This window comes from Loxodonta africana, chromosome 1, assembly GCF_030014295.1.
Source record: "Loxodonta africana isolate mLoxAfr1 chromosome 1, mLoxAfr1.hap2, whole genome shotgun sequence".
Classification (NCBI taxonomy): Eukaryota; Metazoa; Chordata; class Mammalia; order Proboscidea; family Elephantidae; genus Loxodonta; species Loxodonta africana.
Window position 1 is genome coordinate 13,052,196 of NC_087342.1, and position 21,582 is coordinate 13,073,777.

General features: G+C 38.0%; 1 protein-coding gene across 1 annotated transcript in view; it reads right to left on the reverse strand.

The window, feature by feature from the left end:
• KPNA1 (karyopherin subunit alpha 1) overlaps positions 1-21,582 on the reverse strand; it is a 76,550-nt gene that overhangs the window by 49,395 nt on the left and 5,573 nt on the right. The window contains exon 2 of the mRNA XM_010592918.3: positions 653-786. Within this exon, the coding sequence (XP_010591220.2) occupies positions 653-781 (129 nt within the window). The 5' untranslated portion in view covers positions 782-786. The remainder of the gene's footprint in view (positions 1-652; positions 787-21,582) is intronic.

Genomic DNA, 21,582 nt, shown 5'->3' on the forward strand with positions numbered 1-21,582 from the left:
CATCTGTCATAAGCATTTTTGGATGGCACTAAGGTGAGAATATGCCCCCGGTATTTCTGTAGGTGTTCTTGGGCTAAAAAATGATCAGAAATCATTGTCCTAAATGTCCTTATATGTAACACACAATTATTTAGGAGGGAAATGACATTGTCTGAAATTTTCTTTGAAACACTACAGAAGAAAGAAATGTAAACAGACAGACAGACATGAAGCATGACATGCTGACGACTGTTGAATCCAAAGGATGGGCTATGGAGTTCATTATCTAGTTATTTTGTACATGTTTGAAATTTTTCAAATTAAAGTTTACAAAGAAAAGTAATGTTTTATTACTCATTTAAGAATTCATCAACAAACACATGTGAGATCTTAAGGATGTTGCAACTTTAGAAAAATTTAAAAAGAAACAGGCCAGGAATGTTAAACAGTGCTTCAGGGCTTATACTGAGATACTGGGAACATGAAAGATTTCCCAGTTCTTTTATTCTACTTTCCAATACCTCCACCACCACCGGCACCCCCGGCCCAAGTATTAGTTTTATAGTGGAAAGTGTATATATAATACACTTTGTTTAAAAAATAAAGTTGGTTTCAGGTTTAAAACGGAAAATTAAGTTTCTCTGAAGTAAATCAGTAAAGATCAAGGACTTACCTGCTCTTCTCTTTTCTGCTTGCGCAACTGAAGTCCTTCTTCCTCCCTTCTTCTACGCATCTCATCAGGATTCAAGGACTTGTTCTTGTAACTTTTCAGGCGAAAGTTCTCTTTTCCTGGGGTGGTCATGATTTCTACAAGGTTAAGGGAGGGGTTACAAACAGATGAGCTTGACTGTCTGAAGAACTGTTATTCTAAAACACTTGGCATTTTAAAAGTATACATGCTTGAGATCCTAACCCCACAGGGATTCCAGGGATGGTTATTTATTTAATGACTTTAAAAACCAAACCTGTTGCTGCTGATTCGATTCAAACTCACAGCAACCCTAGAAGACAGAGTACAACACTGTCCCACAGGGTTTCCGAGGAGCACCTGGTGGATTTGAACTGCCGATCTTTTAGTTAACAGCCGAATGCTTAACCATTGGTGCCACCAGGGCTCCACGTAATGACTACTGAAATATAATTCACATACCATACGATTCACCCATTTAAAGTATGCAATTCAATGGCTGTCAGCATAGTCACAGACATGTGCAACCAACACCATTCAATTTTAGAACATTTTCATCTCCTCAAAAAGAAACCCCACACCTTTTGGCTATCACCTCCTTTACCTTCCATACCCCCTCAGCCCTAGCAACCACGAATCTATTTTGTCTCTACAGATTTGCCTATTCTGGCCATTTCATAGAAATGGAATTGTAAAATATGTGGCCTTTTATGTCTGGCTTCTTTCAGTTCTTTCAAAATATTTTCACGTAATGTTTCATCTATATTATAAAATAGCACGTATCAATACTTCATTCCTTTTTATGATAATATTCCATTGTGTGTATATACTGCATTTTAATTATTCATTCATCAGGTAAATGGACATTTGGGTTGTTTCCACTTTGGACTATTATGAATAATGCTACTGTTAACATTTGTGAACAAACTTCTGTGTGGACATGTTTCCATTTCTGTTGGACACATATTTAGGAGTGAAACTTATAGGTCATATGGTAACTTTATGTTTACTCATCAGAGGAATTGCTAGACTGTTTTCCAAAGAGGCTGTACCATTTTACCATTCCCACCAGCACTGTATGAGGGCTGCAATCTCTCCACATCCCTGTCAACACTTGATATCTGACTGACTTTTTGATTCTAGTCATCCTGGTGGGTGTGAAGTGGTTACCTCATTGTGGTTTTGATATGCATTTCCCTAATGACTAATGCAGTTGGGTGTCTTTTCATTTGCTTATTAGCCATTTATGTATCTTCCTTTGATAAATATCTATTCAGATCCTTTGTCCACTTTTTAACTGGGTTGTCTTTTTATTATGGAGTTGTAAGAGTTCCTTATATGTTCTGGACACAAGTCCCTTAAAAGATACATGAAACGCAACTATTCCTTCCCACTCTGTGGGTTGTTTCTTCATTTCCCTTATGATATCCTTTGAAGCGCAAAAGTTCTTAATTTTGATGAAATAAAAATTTTCTCATTTTTGTTACTCATGCTTTTGGTGTCATATCTAAGAATCTTTTACCAATCCAAAGTCCTTGATTAGGTCTTTGATCCATTCTGAACTACTTTTTTTATATGGTTAGCAGCGGGGTGGGGTTTTGTGTATCTGTAGAGGGTCCAATTTCATTATTTTACATGAGGCTATCAACATGACCAGAGCCCTGGTGGCACAGTGATTAAGCGCTGGGCTGCTCACCAAAAGACTGGCAGTTCTAATCTACCAACTGTCCGTTGGAAACCCTATGAGGCAGTTCTACTCTGTCCTATAGGGTAACTATCAGTCGGAATCAACTGGATGGCGATGGATTTGGTTTCTTTGTTTTGTTATGTTTTTATCAACATGTCCAAGCACCATTTTTTGAAAAGACTATTCTTTCCCCCATTTAATGTTACTGGCATACTTACAGAAATCAGTTGACTATAAACCCACTAGGAAACCCTGATGGCATAGTGGTTAAGTGCTACAGCTGCTAACCAAAGGGTATGCAGTTTGAATCCGCCAGGTGCTCCTTGGAAACTCTATGGGGCAGTTCTACTCGGTTCCATAGGGTCGCTATGAGTCGGAATCGACTCAACGGCACTGGGTTTGGTTTTTTGTTTTTTTTTGGTATAAACCCACCGCCAGTGAGTTGATTCCAAGTCACAGCGACCCTATAGGACAGAGCAGATCTACCCCCTAGGGCATCCAAGGAGTAGCTGGTGCATTCAAACTGCCGACCTTCTGGTTAGCTCTTAACCACTGTGTAACCAATTGACTATAGACATATGGTTTTATTTTCAGACTCTCAGTTCTATTCCACTGATCTATGTGTCTATCCTTGTGCCAATACCACACTCTTGATTACCACTGCTTTGTAGTAAGTTTTGAAATCAGCAAGCATAAGACCTACTTTGTTCATCATTTTCAAAATTATTTTCACTATTCTGGATCCCTTGCCATTCCATATGAATTTTAGAACCAGCCTGTCAATTTCTATAAAGAAGCTGGCTGGAATTTCTGAATCTGCAGATCTTTAGATCAACTTGGGGAGTATTGCCATCTTAATAACATTAAGTCTTCTGAATCATGAACACGAGATATACTTCCATTTATTTAGATCTTAATTTTTTTAATAATGTTTTATAGTTTCCAAAGTATAAGTTTTGCACTTCTTTTGTTAAATTTATCCCTAAGCATTTTATCCTTTTTGATGTCTACTGTAAACAGAATTTTCTTAAATTTTCAGTGTTCATTACCTGTGTATAGAAATACAACTGATTTTTTTTATATTTGTGTAGCCATTAAGTATACAATCTTAATCTTTCTGAACTCATTTATTAGTTGCAGTAATTTTTTTTAGTGAATTCCTTAGAATTTTCTACATACAAGATCATGTCACTTGTGAATACAAAGTTACTTCTTCCTTTCCAGTCTGGATGCCTTTTAGTTCTTTATCTTGACTAACTGCACTGGCTAGAACCTCCAACACTATGTTCAACAGAATAGTGAACGTCCCTGTCTTGTTCCTTATCTTAAAGAGGTAAGCATCTAGTCTTTCATCATTAAGCAAAAAGTTAGCTGTGGGATTTTTGAACATGCCCTTTGTCAAGCTGAGAAAGTTCTCTTCTATTCCTAGTTTGTTCAGTATTTTTATCATGAAAAGGTGTTTGGTTTTATCAGTGCTTTTTCTGTGTCTACTGAGATGATCATATGTTTAAAAAAAAATTCTATTGATATGAGGTATTAGCTGACCTTCAGGTGTTATACCAACCTTGCATTCCTGTGATAAGCCCCACTGGGCCATGGTGTATAATTCTTTTTATATGTTGCTGGATTTGGTTTGCTCGTATTTTGTTGAGAATCTTTGTGTCCATATTCATAAGCGATATTGGTCTGTAATCTTCTTGCGATTTCTTCATCTCGTTTTGGCATCAGAGTATTATGGGCTTCATAGAATGAGTTGGGAAGTGTTTTCTCATCTCTTCTTAGGAAGAGTTTATGAAGAATTAGCATTAATTCTTCTTTAAATGTTTGACAGAATTAAGCAGTAAAGATGCCTCGGCCAGGGCTTTCCTTTGTGGGTAGTTTTTTGTTTTTTTTTTTTTTAACTAATCCAATCCCCTCACTTGTTATAAATCTAATCAGACTGTCTTACTTCTTCTTAAGTCAATTTCAGTCTTTACTACATACCATACTATAAAAAATAGTATTTCTACTATAACCGATGACTGCCTTGACAGGCAACACAACAGAGAACCCAAGGGAGCAGGAGAGCAGTGGGATGCAGACCTCAAATTCTCATAAAGACCAGACTTAATGGTCTGACTGAGACTAGAAGGACCCCGGGGGTCATGGTCCCCAGACCTCCTGTCAGCCCAAGACAGGAACCATTCCCAAAGCCAACTCTTCAGACAGGGATTGGACTGGATGGACTATAGCATAGAAAATGATACTGGTGAGGAGTGAGCTTCGTGGATCAAGTAGACACATGAGGCTATGTGAGTGGCTCCTGTCTGGAGGAGAGAGGGAGCGGGCAGAACGGGCCAGAAGCTGGCCAAATGGACACAAAAATAGAGAGCGGAAAGAAGTGTGCCATCTCATTAAGGGGAGAGCAACCAGGACTATATAGCAAAGTGTATATAAATTTTTGTATGAGAGACTGACTTCATTTGTAAACTTTCACTTACAGCACAATAAAAATTTTTTTAAAAAAAGAACAGTATTTCTTTATAGTCTTTTTTACATACGTAAAGTTGGTAGTAATGTCCCCTCTTTCATTCTGATTCTAGCAATTTGAATCTTTTTTTCTTGGATGATCCAGTTCAAGGTTCGTCAGTTTTGTTGATCTTTCAGAGGAGCAGGTTTTGGTGTCACTGATCTTCTCTATTGTTTCTAGTCTCTATTTCATTAATTTCTGCTCTGATCTTATTATTTTCCTTCCTTCTGCCTGCTTTAAGTTTAGTATGCTCTCTATCCAGTAATTTAAAGTAGAAAGTTAAGTTATTGATTTGAGATCTTTCTTCCTAGTATAGGCACTTACAGTTATAAATTGCCCTCTGAACACTGCTTTATCTGCATCCCATAAATTTTGGTATGTTATACTTCCATTTTCGTTTATCTCAATTTAATCTCTTATTTCCCTTTTGATTTCTTCTTTGACCTACCGGTTACTTAAGAGTGTCTTACTTACCTTGCACATATTTGTGAGTTTCCCCCAATTTTTTTGTTGTTGTTGTTATTGATTTCTAGTTTCATTCTACTGTGATTGGAGAACTTACATGATTTCCATCCTTTCAAAAATTTTTGATGTTTGCGTTATGACCTAGCATATGGTCTATCCTGAAAAATGTTCCATGTGCACTTGAGAATAATGTATACTCTGTTGTTGAGTGGAAACTTCTACAGATGTCTGTTAGGTCTTCCATTTATTTCCATGTAGGTCTTGTGTCTAGTTATTGTATCCATTATTAAGAGTGGGGTATTTAAGTCTCCAAGTACTACTGTAGAAGTGCCTAATTCTCCCTTCATTTTTACCATGTTTTGCTTTGTGTATTTTGACACTGCTTTTAGGTACATATATGTTTATAATTGATACATCTTCCCAATAGATTAAAGAGTTTATCTACATTATAAAACGTCTCTTTATCTCTAGTAGCATTTTTTTTGTTTTAAAGTCTCTTTTGTCTGATATTAGTATAGCCACTCCAGCTTTCCTGTGGCTGTTGTTTGCATGTTAGTTCTTTTTCCATTCTTTTTCTTTCAATCTATTTGTATCTTTGAGTATAAAATGTGTCTACTGCAGGCAACATATAGTTGGATCTTATTTTTTATTCAGTCTAACAATCTCTACCTTTTTACTGACTGCTTAATCCATTCACACTTTGTTAATTACTGATATAGTTGGATTTACAACTGCCATTTTACTTTTCATTTTTTATGTATCTCATGACTTTTGTTCCTCTATTCATTCTTTACTGCATTCTCATACGCTGAGTGAATATTTTCCGAAGAAGTATTTAAACTTCTTTACTAATTTTTGCACTTTTTTATCTTTTAAATTATATTCAGTGGTTGCTCTAGAGCTGACCATATACATCTCAACTTGTCAGAATAAGGTTCATATTTATACTACCTTAATTTCAGTAAGATATAAAGATGTTTCTCCTATATAGCTCTATTCCTTTTCACCTTCTTTTCTGGTATTATTGTCACACATATTACATCTATTAATGTTACAGACCAAACAATATATTGTTAGAATTACTACTTCACCATCTGTAGTCACTTCTGTAGTAAAATACAGCTTTGCTCTCACTCACCTCCTTTGTGCTGTTATTGGCAGGTAATTACAAATACATTATATTTCCATAGGTTATAGGACCAACAACACGTTGTATACATATTTTATACAACTGCTTTTTAAATCAGTGAAGGATGTAAAAATATACACTTAGACCGTCTTTTACAATTGTTTTTGTTGTTAGGTGCCATTGAGTCGATTTCAACTCACAGTGACCCGTGTGGCAGAGCAGAACTACCCCACAGGGTTTTCCTGGCTATAATCTCTACAGAAGCAGATCACTAGGTCTTTCTCCTGTGGAGCTGACGGGTGGGTTCGAGCCACCAACCTTTTGGTTAGTAGCCAAGTGCTTAACCATTTTCCGGTGCTCTTTGCTTTTTGCTATGAAGTCAGCTGTTAATCTTATTGAGGTTCTTTTGTAAATGATGAGTTTCTCCTGCTACTTTCATATTTTCCTTGTCTTTGATTTTCATCATTTTTACCATGGTGTATCTGTGAATCTCTTTGTATTAATCCTATTTGGAGTCTGCTGGGTTTACTAGATGTGTAGGCTACTGCTTTTCAATAAATTTGGGACATTTTTGGCCATTATTTCTTTAAATACTTTTCTGCTCCTTTCTTCTTTCTCTCCTCTTGGTGCTCCCATTACACAAATGTTGGTGTGCTTAGTGATGTCCCATACTTCTCTGACTCTGTCGATTTTTCTTCATTTGCTGTATATCCTTAGGACCATTTCCACAGGTTTTAAATGGATGCTTCTAGTTTGTTTTAATACATAACTTACACCAATTTCACTTAAGAACGGGTCCACAGAGCTCCTTGACAGAAATTGCAGGAATGGTTACTTTTAAGATGATTTTGATGCAAGTCTGGGTTGAGAGTCACTTTATTTTTCAAAAACTAAGAATAATCTTTGAGAATTACTTTCTTTAAAACATAGTTTAACATATCAAAGAAATACCCATTATAAATTCATCATGCAGAAGATCAAAAGATATGCAGTGCTTTGTCTTACTAATAGTGAATTAACATTACAAGGCAGATGAAATAAAATAATTTGTGAATAATTCTGAAGAAATCATATTTAAGAGTGCTGAGAAATGATATACAGAAAAGTGGTGGATTTCTAAGCAGGCAGCATTTTGGCTCTGAAATATCCCAATACAGCATAATGACAGCAGTGCTGCAATGACACTATAATTTCAAGAATCAAAAGTTTTAGGTCAAAGAAAGGAAAAAGCCTACAATAATGAGTTGAAGGACTTAGTAGAATGTATTTTCCTCTCCCATCTTTATAATCTGTCACTTTAAAAAGAAAGCAAATAAAAACAATGTGTCCTCATAACTTTAAACGTTATCTGGCATAGCTGATCAACTCATCTGACAATTATGATACTTTCTGATCCCTGTATCCATCTTTCACATAATACGTTTGCTTTTATAATTTTACAAGCTCATTTCTTGGTACATTTTTAAATATTATCTCTTCTTTGTTATTGTCTCTCTCCCTTCTGCTCCATCTGTAAGAAATATTTTTTTAATGTACTATCTAATAGTTGTTTGAGCATAGTAACAGGGCAGGACCTAAGTAAGGTGTAACAACAGGACCAAGAACCACTTAGACTTGAACTTGGAAGCCCATATTCAAGGTGGAGCTGGAAGGGCAAACAATTAAGGAAAGGCAATGTCGGGAACTGAATGTTGCTTTTTTTGCCCTACCAAATATACCCAATCTCATTTAAGAGATAAATTCCACCCATGTCCCAATCTCAATTCCAGGTCTAAGCCAAGAGAACCCAAGGAGTCCCTACCCTATCTACCTCGGCTCAGCATCAAGTTAGTCATGCTACTAGCTGGCTTGTGTGCCATTCTCTTGGCATATCTTAGTACCCGTGATCTGATCATCTCTGCTATCCAGTCACTTTGAGTTCTAAATTATGTTTATTGCCCTCCTGGACTTTCGTCCTAACCCCTACATCATGTCATCTCCTCTTTGTAATTCCTTGATACCAGCACCATATTTTTCTGCATACTGTCCACTCTAACCATACTACACATGTCTGCTCTACTTCAAATCACTTTGGCCATGTCTTTCCTATGCCAAATACTAGCTCCCACCGGAACTCACCTGGCTTAACAATTTACCTACTTATTCAGGCTTGTATGTTAGTTTCTTCCCCACTAAGAATTCAACTTCAAGGGCACTGGGTTTTTTTGGGGGGATAAGAATTCAACACCATCAACTCAGTGGCCTATCCCAATCCCAGTTCCTTCAGTTGGGCAAGACAGTAAAGCAACGTAGGAAAAAAATGATGGAATGAGAAAATCACCATTTGGCAACCATCATCCTAACGACTTATTCAGGCAAGAATCATCAAAACCAAAAACCCAAACCCACTGCCATCGAGTCAATTCTGACTCATAGCGACCCTACAGAACAGAGTAGAACTGCCCCATAAGGTTTCTAAGGAGCGCCTGCTGGATTCGAACTGCTGACCTCTTGGTTAGCAGCCGTAGCTCTTAACCACTATACTACCAGGGTTTCCAAGAATCATCAATGGACGCTAAAACTAGTGAGTGAAAGCTGAGAAGAAATAGTATATTTACGAAGTCTCAAAGTGACTCCTCACCATACATTTACTAATCACAAAAAGTAAATAGTAATTTTACCGTGACAAAGCCTGGCAGACACCACCTTAACTAAGTGATCAGGATTACCATCACCAGTAACGGGACAAACAGATATCATGTGTCTCCTGATACGATGTATTGAGAACACCGCCAACCACTTCTGTGACATTCCTGCCAAAATTATATACCATAAATGTAAGCGTGAAGAACCATGAAAGAGACCTAACTTGAGGAAGTCTACAAAATAATTGGTCTGTATTCTTTTTAAGTATCAAGGACGTGAAAGACAAAGTGAGGAAATATTATAGATTAAAGGGGACTAAAGGGACATGGTGATGCAATGGTTAAACACTCCACTGCTAACAAAAAGGCAGGCAGTTCAAACCACCCAGCACCTCCATGGGAGAAAAGACCTCGTGATCTGCTCCCGTAAAGATTATAGCCTGAGAAGCCCTCTGGGATTCTGACTCACGGTACCCTACAGGACAGAGGAGAACTGCCCCGTAGGGTTTCCAAGGCAGAAGCTGACTGCTATATCTTTCTCCCACAGAGCAGCTAGTGGGTTCAAGCTGCCAACCTTTCAGTTAGCAGCTGAGTACTTTACCACTGCATCACCAGAACTCCTTAACTATTCACTTCTTTTTATTAAAACGCTACAGGAAGAAAGTTCAGAGAAGGGGCCTCGGCCTAGAAGCCCTGTGTTCAAATTTACTTAGCAGGATGATATAAGAAAGTCACCAGGTTTCTTTGAGTCTCAGTTTCCGCATTCGGGCAGGGGAAGTAATGATAGCTCGGCTTCATAGGGTGAAGAAAAGTAACGTGAAATCATACTTCCCACCGCCTGGTCCCTATATAACTTACTTTTATATCTGTGTAATGAAGAAATGGCTATAAATAGCTCTAAGGGTTCAAAAAAAGATCTCTTCTGACTAAGGTGATCAGGCATGGCTTCACAGAAGAGATGGTGTTTCAGCTAGGTTGTGAAGGGTAGATAGGATTTCAGCAGTTGAGGGTGGAAATGATAGACCTACAAACAAAAACAGAGAGAAGACTACAAAACAAACGCACAGAAGTTGTAAAGTGCAACTGATGAGGATAGCAGTAAGTTCAGTTTTATCAGGACAGTTGCTCTTTAACAGGAGTAAGTGGACATGAGAAGCGACGGGGTAGGGGGACGTTTGGTTTTCTTTTCCTTTTGTATTTATTTTGTTAAATTGTGGTATTCAAGAACTCACGAACGCCTCCAATGAGCAGTTTCTATGATCCATATTGTGCATTTGTGCCTCTGAAATGCTTTTTTTTTTTTTAATTATAAAAAGGCTCACAAGTTTTTTTTTTAAATCCAAAACTACTTAAGTGTACAAAGAGAAAAACTGAAGTGTACCTCTTCTGGTTTTTCCCTCCCCTGGCTTCCAAAGGTAACCACATCAATTCAATTTCAGAAATTCATACAAGCATACATACATCCTTTTGTTTTTATTGTACACTGACTGGGAGTCCCTGGTGGCACAGATGGTTATGTGCCTGGCTGCTAACCAAAAGGCTGGCAGTTTAAGTCCACCTGTAGGTACCCTGGAAGAAAGGCCTGGCAATCTACATCAGAAAAACCAATCCTTAAAAGCCCTATGGAGAACAGTTCTACTCTGATGCCACATGGGGTCACCATGAATCAGAACTGATTCCATGCCACCTGGTTTGACTTTGATGGGATAATTATACAGATACTTCTGCACTTCTTTCAACTTTAAACAGCTTTCCATATCAATGCCTACAGCACTGAATCATCCTATAACTAATAAAGTATTTAACTTTTATACCATAATCAGATCTGATAAGACAATTAAGTTTGTCTCCAATTTTGTATTATCACAATGTTAAAAAACTTTTTTCATGCATTTATGCATATTTGTGCAATTACATCCATGAACAAATTCTAATAGTGGAATCTCAAGTTACATGCATTTACAATTTTGACAGCTATTGTGAAACTACCCTGAAATCTTGCACTAATGCACCAGTGCACCCGAGTGTACAAGTTCCCCTCACCACTGCTAACACAGGACTTTACTAAGCTTTTACATTTGTTAACAGGGGTGAAAAATGTTTCAGTTTGGGCAGGCATTTTAAAATTACATGTGAAGTTCAGCATCTTTTTATAAATTTATCATTTTTATTTTTCTAATATCTTGTTAATTTCCTATGTCAATTTGTCTGTCTCTTACTGATTTCCAAGAGCTCTTTATATAGTAAAGCCCTTTGTCATATTTTAAAACATTTTATTTCTCAACTTTTGTTTATGGTTATTTCCTGCTGAATAGACATTTTAAATATTTGTACTATCAAAGTAATCGATGCTTTTCTGGGTTTTGTGTCATGCTTAGAAAATCGTTCCCTACTTGGTTTTATTTTGTATGTTTCTATCTTTGATTCATCTAGAATTTGTACTGATGTAAAGAGGTAAGAATGTTTAATCACCCCCCCAAATGGCTTGCCATTATCCCTATTTTCCACACTGATCTGATATGCCACTAACATAGTTGAAATTTCCAAGGGTGCCTAAGATTCTTTCAGGGGTCCACAGTGAAAACTATATTCATAATTCTACTAAGTTGTTATACATCAAGTTTTCCAGAGGCCTGATGGTGAGAGAACTGCTGCTCTAACACTTAATGGCATATATGCTTGTGTATTACTGTGTTTTCAAAATTTCTGTTTTAATTTCTAATACAGTAAATATTAACAGACACAAACAAAAGCTCTTTGGATCCTCAATAATTTAAAAGAGTAAGAGAAGTTCTGAGACCAAAAAAATTTGAGAACCACTGGTCCAGAGAGTCTTTTCTGTCTGAGTTAAAAAAAAATTTTTTTTTTCATTGCTATTTAGACAGCATTCAATTTATCAATTAAGGAGATTCAATATCATTACAACACTGTCTCCTTGGTCAACAATTATTCATTTTCATTTATCTTTTTTGCTGCAATGATAAATGTGAACCATTGTTCCACTATATTCTAATTGGCTACTCTATATAGAAAAATTACTACTACATATTAGTTTTTAATTTTTAAACCAGTAACTGAATTAAACCAGCAACTGAACTGTTTCTAATACTTTCAGTTGACATTCTTGATACTTAATACCTTCAAAACAACTATAATTTTTGCCTTCTTCATTTTAATGTCTGCATCCCATTTCAGTTCCTTTTTTTAACTACTAACTAGTACTTCCAGAACAATGTTAAGAACCAATGGTTAGAGCTAGCATTTATCTCATTTTTTATTTTGATCTATGAAGACATAGTTGTTTTTTTTTCCCCCGTTACATTGCTCTGACACTAAGCATGATATTAGCTTTTTTAAGTCCAAGTTTATCGAGCTATAATTTACATACGGTAAAATCTACCGTTTTTAAGCAAACAGTTCTTTGAATTTTGATACAAAGAGTCATATAAAGACCACCACGATAAAGATAAAGGTCATTTTCATCACTCCCAAAAGTTCTGTCAGGCCCCTTTCTAGTAAATCCATATACCTGCCACCCCAGGAATCCACTGATTGGTTTTCTGTACCTACAGTTTTCGCTTTCCAGAATGTTAAATAAATGGAGCCATACAGTTGTAGCCCTTTGAGTCTGGCTTCTTTCACTTGGCACAATGCACTTGAGATTCATCCACGCTGCTGCATGTATTGATAATTCATTCCTTTTATTGATGAGTAGTATTCCATTGCATGGTTGCTGCACAATTTGGTCATCTACTCACCAGCTGATGTACACTCGGGTTGTTTCCAGTTTTGCCAATTATGAGTAAAGCCACTATAAACATTCACATATAGTTTCTGTGTGGACAAATGTTTTCATTTGTCACATTGTTACTGGGTCACAAAGTAAGTAGACATTTAACTTTATAAGAAATGTCAAAGTCTTTTCCAAAGTGGCCGTACCATCATTCTTACCAGCAATTATGACAGCTCCAGTTGTATTGCGGAAACCCTGGTGACACAGTGGTTAAGAGCTGTGGCTGCTAACCAAAAGGTCAGCAGTTAGAATCCACCAGCTACTCCATGGAAACCCGATGGAGCAGTTCTGCTCTGTCCTGTAGGGTCACTATGAGTCGGAATCGACTCCAAGACAATGGGTTTGGTTCTGGGTTCGGAGTTGTACTGCAGTTATTATTTTACTTTTTTTAAGATCACATCTAATTAATGAGAAACTAATGTGCTCTGTAAACTTTCACCTAAGGAACAATTAGAAAAAAAAAAACTGAGATGAATTGCTACATGGTTTGAAGAAAATAAAAAATCTTAAATAAATAAAAAAAAGATCATATCTAAGTACCACACATTCATATCTACTTCACTGAAATTTTTTTTTTTGTTTGTTTTAAATGCATGCTGAATTACACCAAGTGCCTTTTTGGTAGTTACTGAAACGGTGTTTTCCCCTTTCAATTACTCACATAGTGAGTTATAGTAACAGGTCTCTTAATACTGAACGAACTTTTGATTTTTTAAAATTTTTATCGTGCTTTAAGTGAAAGTTTACAAATCACGTCAGTCTCTCATACAAAAATCTATATACATTTTGCTACATGCTCCTAACTGCTCTCCCCCGATGAGACAGCACCTCCCTCCCTCCACCCTCCATTTTCGTGTCCACACCCCCCACCCCGCCCTCTCCTCTCCCCTGCAGACAGGAGCTGCCCACACAGCCTCGTGTGTCTCCGTGATCCAAGAAGCTCCCTCCTCACCAGTATCACTTTCTAGCCCACAGTCCAGTCCAACCCCTGTCTGAACAGTTGGCTCTGGGAATGGCTCCTGTCCTGGGCTGACAGAAGGTCTGGGGACCGTGACCTCCAGGGTCCTTCTAGTCTCAGTCAGACCATTAAGTCTGGTCTCTTCACAAGAATTCGGAGTCTGCACCCCACTGCCCTCCTGCTCCCTCCGGGGCTCTCCGCTGCACCCCCCGTCAGGGCAGTCATTGGTTGTAGCCGGGCACCATCTAGCTCTTCTGGTCTCAGGCCAATGCAGCCTCTGGTTTATGTGGTCCCTTCTGTGTCTCGGGCTCATAATTACCTTGTGTCTTTGGTGTTGAAATTTGATTCTTAAGATAAACTCACTTGGTCACAGTGTATCATCCTTTTTAAATTCTGTTAATGTTTTCTTAAAGATTTTTACACAGTATTCATAAATTGGCTACAAATCTGAAACCAAACCAACTGCTGCTAAATTGATTCCAACTCATGGCAAACTCCATGTGTGTCAGAGTAGAACTGGACACCATAGGGTTTTCATGACTGTGACCTTTCAGGAACAGGATGCTGGGTCTTTCTTCCGGAGCTCCTTGAGGGTGGGGTTGAACCACCAACCTTTTGGTTAATGGCCAAGTGCTAAACCATTTGCACCACCCAGACTGGCCACAGTTTCCTCTTTTTAGGGGGTGGGGGGAGCGCAGGGTAGGGGAAGGGTAGGATTCTATCTGTCACACTGGAAAGCTTCTTAGAAAACACATGCCTCAACTTTCCTTCCAAAGAGTCTGATTAATAGTTCTCCGGTTGTTGTTATTGTTTTTTAAAGACTCCCAAGCAAATGCTCACATGCATCTGCAGCTATAGCGGAACAAAAGGTTTGTCAGAAAACAAGGCAAAATACTACTGAAAATGTATGCTTAAGTTGAACTGAAGAGAGCTCTGATGCCAGAGAAAGGGATTAAAATCTATAGAAGTTTATGAGGAACAACAAAGTAACAGTATCAGAAATTTAGTTTACCTTAAGGAAGTATTTTTAGCAGTTACTTAAAATTTTAAGTTATTGCCAATAACTTTTCAAATTACCCTCTTAGAAACCAAAGTCTTCAAAATGAATGCCACTGTGCCTAATCTTCCTCTTGTCTTCCAGGAAAACAAAGCCAAAAAACAACAAACTTCAAAACAAGATACAAACTATTGGTGGTAAAATAGAAATGGTCTATTCTTCCAAAAGATCCTCCACTTTGTCCTTCATTTCCAGTTACTCAGTTATAAAATTTTGCTTATTATTCCATCCAAACTATTTGATCTTATCTACTTCTATCTATTCTGGTTATCTATTCACACTGCCACCAGGTGAATAGATAGGTCCTTGTAATCTTATTCTAAATAACTGCAACAGCTCTAAACCACCTTCCTAATCTGACTGCTTAATTCATCCTTCACACAGCTCTCAGATTAACCTCAAAACCTTTTTCCCTGCATTACTTCAATGTTTGAAGAACCTACAATGAGTCTTTACCACTTCTCAAATCAAGTATGAACTTCTTGGTCCTAAAATAGCTCTTTATCTTAATTTTTTCAGTATCTCTCTCTCCATTCTCCACCAATCTATACTCAAAACACACAAAGCAGAGAACTTTTTATATTCTTATTGTACACAAGATTGTGGACAGTCACGGTGTACTGTGTCAGCCTATCCAGTCAGTAAATCTCAAACAAGTTCTGAACGTTTAACATCCACAATACTCTTTGAGGAATACCATTAAATGCTAATAGACTTATTTTATCTATCATATTAAAAAAAAAATTTAATAATTCTACTAAAGAATATGACGTGTATTCAATATAAAAAGCCAAAACCACAAAAAAGTATGACTACAAAATAAGCAAGTCATAGGTTTAAGTATAAGTAGCTATTTTCAAATTTATTTATACAAATTATTCACTTGTTATCTACAGTGAATAATTTGTATAAATAAAAAAAATTTTTTTTCAAGTGTTAAAGATTTTAATAAAAATTAGAGAAAAAAATAAAAATGAAGATATTACGCCCGATACTGCAAAAACTACTACAAAAAGACAAATAACCCAATTAAAAAATGGGCAAAGGATATGAACAGACATTTCACTAAAGAAGACATTCTGGTAGCTAACAGATACATGAGGAAACGTTCACGATCATTAGCCATTTGAGAATGCAAACCAAAACTACAATGAGATACCATCTCACTCCAACAAAACCACCAAACCCACTGCCATCGAGGTGATTCCGACTCATAACGACCCTATAGGACAGAGTAGAACTGCCCGATAGAGTTTGCAAGGAGCGCCTCGTGGTTTGGGTTTCACTCCAACAAGGCTGGCATTAATCCAAAAAACACAAAATAATAAATGTTAGAGAGGTTGTGGAGAGACTGGAATACTTATACACGGCTGGTGGGAATGGAAAATGGTACGACCTCTTTGGAAATGGATCTGGCGCTTCCTTAAACTAGAAATAGAACTACCATATGGTCCAGCAATCCCACTCCTTGGGATATATCCTGGAGAAGCAAAAGCCTTTACACGAACAGATATATGCACACCCATGTTTGCTGAAGCACTGTTTACAACAGCAAAAAGATGGAAGCAACCAAGGTGCCCATCAACGGATGAATGGATAAATAAATTACGGTATGTTCACAAGATGAAACATTACACATCGATAAAGAACAATGATGAGTCCATGGAACATTTCATAACATGGAGGAATCTGGAAGACATTATGCTGAGTGAGATTAGTCAGCTGCAAAAGGCCAAATATTGTATAAGACCACTATTATAAAAACTCGAGAAACAGTTTAAACAGAGAATATTCTTTGATGGTTATGAGAGGGGGTAGGGAGAGGCGTTTTCACTAAGTAGTAGATAAGAGCTATTGTAGGTGAAGGGAAAGACAACACACAATACAGGAGAGGTCAGCACAACTGGACTAAACCAAAAGCAAGGAAGTTTCCTGAATAAACTGAACGCTTCAAAGGCCAGCGTAGCAGGGGCGGGGGTTTGGGGACCATGGTTTCAGAGAACATCTAAATCAACTGGCATAATAAAATCTATTAAGAAAACATTCTGCTTCCCACTTTGGTGAGTGGCATCTGGGGTCGTATATGCTAGCAAGCGGCCATCTAAGATGCATCAACTGGTCTCAACCCACCTGGAGCAAAGGAGAATGAAGAACACCAAAGAATAAGGTAATTATGAGCCCAAGAGACAGAAAGGGGCACATAAACCTGAGACTACATCAGCCTGAGACCAAAAGAACTAGATGGTGCCCGGCTACAACCGATGACTGTCCTGACAGGGAACACAACAGAGAACCCCTGAGCGAGCAGGATAGCAGTGGGATGCAGACCCCAAATTCTCGTAAAAAAAACCAGGCTTAATGGTCTGACTGAGACTGGAATGATCCCAGAGGTCATGGTCCCCAGTCCTTCTGTTAGCCCAAGACAGGAACCATTCCCAGAGCCAACTCCTCAGACAGGGATTGGACTGCACTATGGGATAGAAAGTGATACTGGTGAGGAATGAGCTTCTTGGATCAAGTAGACACGAGACTACTTTGGCATCTCCTGTCTGAATGGGGGATGAGAGGGTAGAGGGGGTCAGAAGCTGGCCGAATGAACACAAGTGAGAGTAGAGGGAAGGAGTGTGCTGTCTCATTAGGGGGACAGCAATTAGGAGTATATATAGCAAGGTATTTATAAATTTTTACATGAAAGTAAAATCTGTAGAATTTCACTTAACAAAACCAAACCAAACCCAGTGCCGTCCAGTCGATTCCGACTCATAGTGACCCTATAGGACAGAGTAGAACTGCCCCATAGGGTTTCCAAGGAGTGCCTGGCGGATTCGAACTGCCGACCTCCTGGTTAGCAGCCATAGCACTTGACCATTACGCTACCAGGGTTTCCAATTTCACTTAAAGCACAATAAAAATTATATATATATAAAAAAAAGATATTATGCCCATCTTTTTCCTGTAAAATAATTAAAGAATGCTTTTATTTTAGTAGGGGTCCTGGTGGTACAGTGGTTAAGCATTCACCTGCTAAGCAAAAGGGTGGCAGTTCGAATCCACCAGCTGCTTCTTAGAAACTCTATGGGGTAGTTCTACTCTGTCCTACAGGGTCGTGATGTGTCTGAATCAACTCGACAGCAATGGATTTGGTCTGGTTTTGGATTTACTGTAGTAACAACACCCCAGTGTTCAATGGGGGCAAAGTTTGAAAACCCAGGCCATAATGTCCGGTGAGACACATGGTTCAGAGATGCTCATCTCTGATTATTTTTTACAGCTCTTACACTGTTGATGCTATAAAAATTCCTATTTTCTTAACTTGGTCCTAAATTTGAGATTTCTCCAACTTCTTTCATGGCCCAGCTTCAGATCTTCTTCCTTCAAAACGCTTACTATAACCTCTGGTTCTGAGTTCTGACTCCACTTTTCAGTATCTATGAGTTTCCAACCTGGGAGGTTCCCCAAAGCCTCTCCCAGTATCCAAACATTTAAGGGAAAATATTTACCCTGGGTCTTGGGAATTCACACCCTAGGATTCAGTAATTCCACTTCTAGCATCTACTCCAGGAGAAAAAACCAGTAATTTACATAAGAATGTCCACTGTAGTATGATTGTTATAATGAAAAATTATAAACAAGCAAAAATTTTCAAGATGAAAAATCTGGGCGCTAGGAACAAAAATCTTCCTTATATTATTCTCCTAATTTTCTGTATGTTTGAAATATTTCATCACTTTCAAAAAATATTAGAATATAAAATTTTCAAGTAACCAGAATTAATATTATTTTTCTCTCTTCTATATTTTTTAGAGTAAGCAATATACTAATTATATATTAAGAAAAGCTTTCAGAAAGTAGAGCTGAAACCATGTATTTACTACAATATCGATACCTACCTAAAACATTGGATTTCTTTACTTTTGGCTAGAATTTTAACAACTCAACATTGCTATTATTTCATCAGAGGTTCTGATTAAATACTAAAGGTGTTTATGAAACAGAAAAACTACCTCTTGCCTAATAGTTGGAAGGTTTTTGCTTTGGGTTTTTATTTCCAAAAGCGTATAAAAGGGGTAAAATTGCAAAAAAAAAAAAAAAAAAAAACTGCCTTTATTCAATTCATAGCCATTACTGAATAAAAGAAGCCCTGTAATATACCTATGATATGTACACTTATAATGGTTTTCAAATTCAGAATTAGCACACTTAGGGTGCATCTTTCCTCCCAAATCGTGTTAACAACTCAAAGACAGAAATTTAATTTTAATCTTCAATTCTTAGCACAGTACTGAACACAGAGCAGTCACTCAAATGCTTGTGAAAAGAACAAACAGATCAGAAAGAGTTTGTGTAAAGAAATTAAATGGTGGACATGGTAGATTAATACACACTAAAATTATAAAAATATATATTTTAAAAGGTATAAGCCATGAGGATGAACAGAACAGAAAAGGAGATAATCACAGATGAGAGATGACAAACCCGTTCGTCAGCTATAAAACCAGATGGTCAAAAAGTATTTTATTTAGCAAACTGGAGGACTCTCTGAAGCCAATGAACCTGCAAAAAGAGAAGTCAATACGAAACAAGCTGATTCATACTGCCAATAAGCAGGAGACTCACAAACATGAGCCCCAGGGTAACTCTGAAGGTAGAGTGAGGACCAAACAAAAAGTGAGCAGTGAAGCTAAAAAACTGGAAGGTTAGTTAAAAATTTTCAAACACTCCTAGATTTCCTCCTCCATTCTGCACAGCCAGGCAACTCTCCCTGCCAGACCCTACACAAACTGAGAGGATTACTTGGAAGAAATTAAACTCAAGAGACTCTAGAATGGGGGACATCAGCACAGGTGAGAATGGGGCTGAAGAACCATACTGGAAACCAGCTTACAAGAACATTATTAACAGTGAGAACGCCAGTTCCCTTTCTAACGTGAGTTTGCGAAACATGGCAGCGAGGCGCGTATCCTCCACACGAGATGCGCTGTTGTCACCCGCCGTGGAGTCCACTCTGACTCAATGAGACCTTACGTAAAACAGAACAAAACATTACCCAATCCTGCACCATCTTCATGAGATCAGAGGCTCTCTTTCTCAGGGAAAATGACCAGCCCAAGAGAAAAAAAATCTGCATGCCCCCAATAATCGGCCACCAGCTACCCCGTCAACACTTCAATAACCACACCTATAGAGCCTCCCATCATTTTCTGGCACAGCACTCTTAAATATGAACTGCCAGCTCTAAGACTACCAGACACCTGGGGAAAGCTTCTATAGAGGAAGGAGAGCAAGGGAAACAAACAAAGGAACCTGGAGGAAACAAAGCGATGGAGGTGGCAAAAGAAAACATTTCATCAATATCCTCAAAAGGATGACAGCATTCCCGAAATAATATAAAGATACTGTAGCATAAGAGGAAACCCCGATGGCATAATGGTTAAGTGCTACGGCTGCTAACCAAAATGTCAGCAGCTAGGATCTACTAGGCACGTCTTGGAAACACTATGGGGCAGTTCTACTCTATCCTATAGAGTCACTGTGAGCCGAACGGACTCGATGGCATTATAGCATCTAGCATAAGAACCCTGGTGGCTTCACCATTAAGAGTTTCGGCTGTTAACTCAAAGACCGGCAGTTCAAATTCACCAGGCACTCCCTGGAAACCCTACGGGGCAGTTCTGATCTGTCCTATAGGGTCGCTATGAGTTGGAATCAACTCGACAACAACCAGTTTATGAGAACGGAGTCCATGAGTGGTGCAAACAGTTAACAGGCTAGGCTAACTGAAAGGCTGGAGATTCAAGTCCACCCAGATGCACCTCAGAAGAAAGGGATGGTCATCTTCTTCCAAAAAATCAGCCATTAAAAACCCTACTATGATACACATGGGGTCGTCATGAGTCAGAATCAACCTGACGGTAACCGGCAACTAGTTATGGCATAAAAACAAGCTCCAAGAGACCTAAAATACGGATACAACAACAAACAACAACCTACTGCCATTGAGTGAATTCCGACTCACAGTGACCCTGTAAGACAGAGCAGAACTGCCCCCATAGGGTTTCCAAGGAGCAGGTGGCAGATTCAAACTGCTGACCTTTTGGCTAGCATCCGAGCTCTTAACCACTGCACCATCAGGGCTCCTAAAATATGGATAGAAATGAAAAATTCAATAGAAGTGTAGGAAAGTAACACTGAGAAAATCTCTCAGGTAACTGAACAAAAAGCCTAAATGATGGAAAACAGGAAAGAAAATTAAAAGAGCAACCTAAGAGTTTCAATATCCAAATAACACAAATTCCAGAAAAGAGAGAATAAAGAAATTGATGATCCACTTAAAGCACAAAACTAAAAAAAAAAGGAAAGGAATTGATAAGGAAGAGATTATCAAACAAACAATGCATCAAATTTAGAGTGTCTGTTCAATGAAAGACACCATGGACAAAATTAACAGGAAGCATAGCAGCTGGGAGAGGGTATTTTCTAAACCTGAAATCAACAGACCAGTCAAATCTAACCTTGAAAAAGAATTCCTGCAAACCAGTAAGAAAGACAGAAAACCCAGAAGAAAGATGAACAAAGGACAAAATAGACAATTAACAAAAGGGAAAGCCTGAACGGATACAGAAGATGCTCAAACTGATTAGTAGCCAGAGAATGTAAATTAAAACAATGATACATAACGCTTTACACCCATTA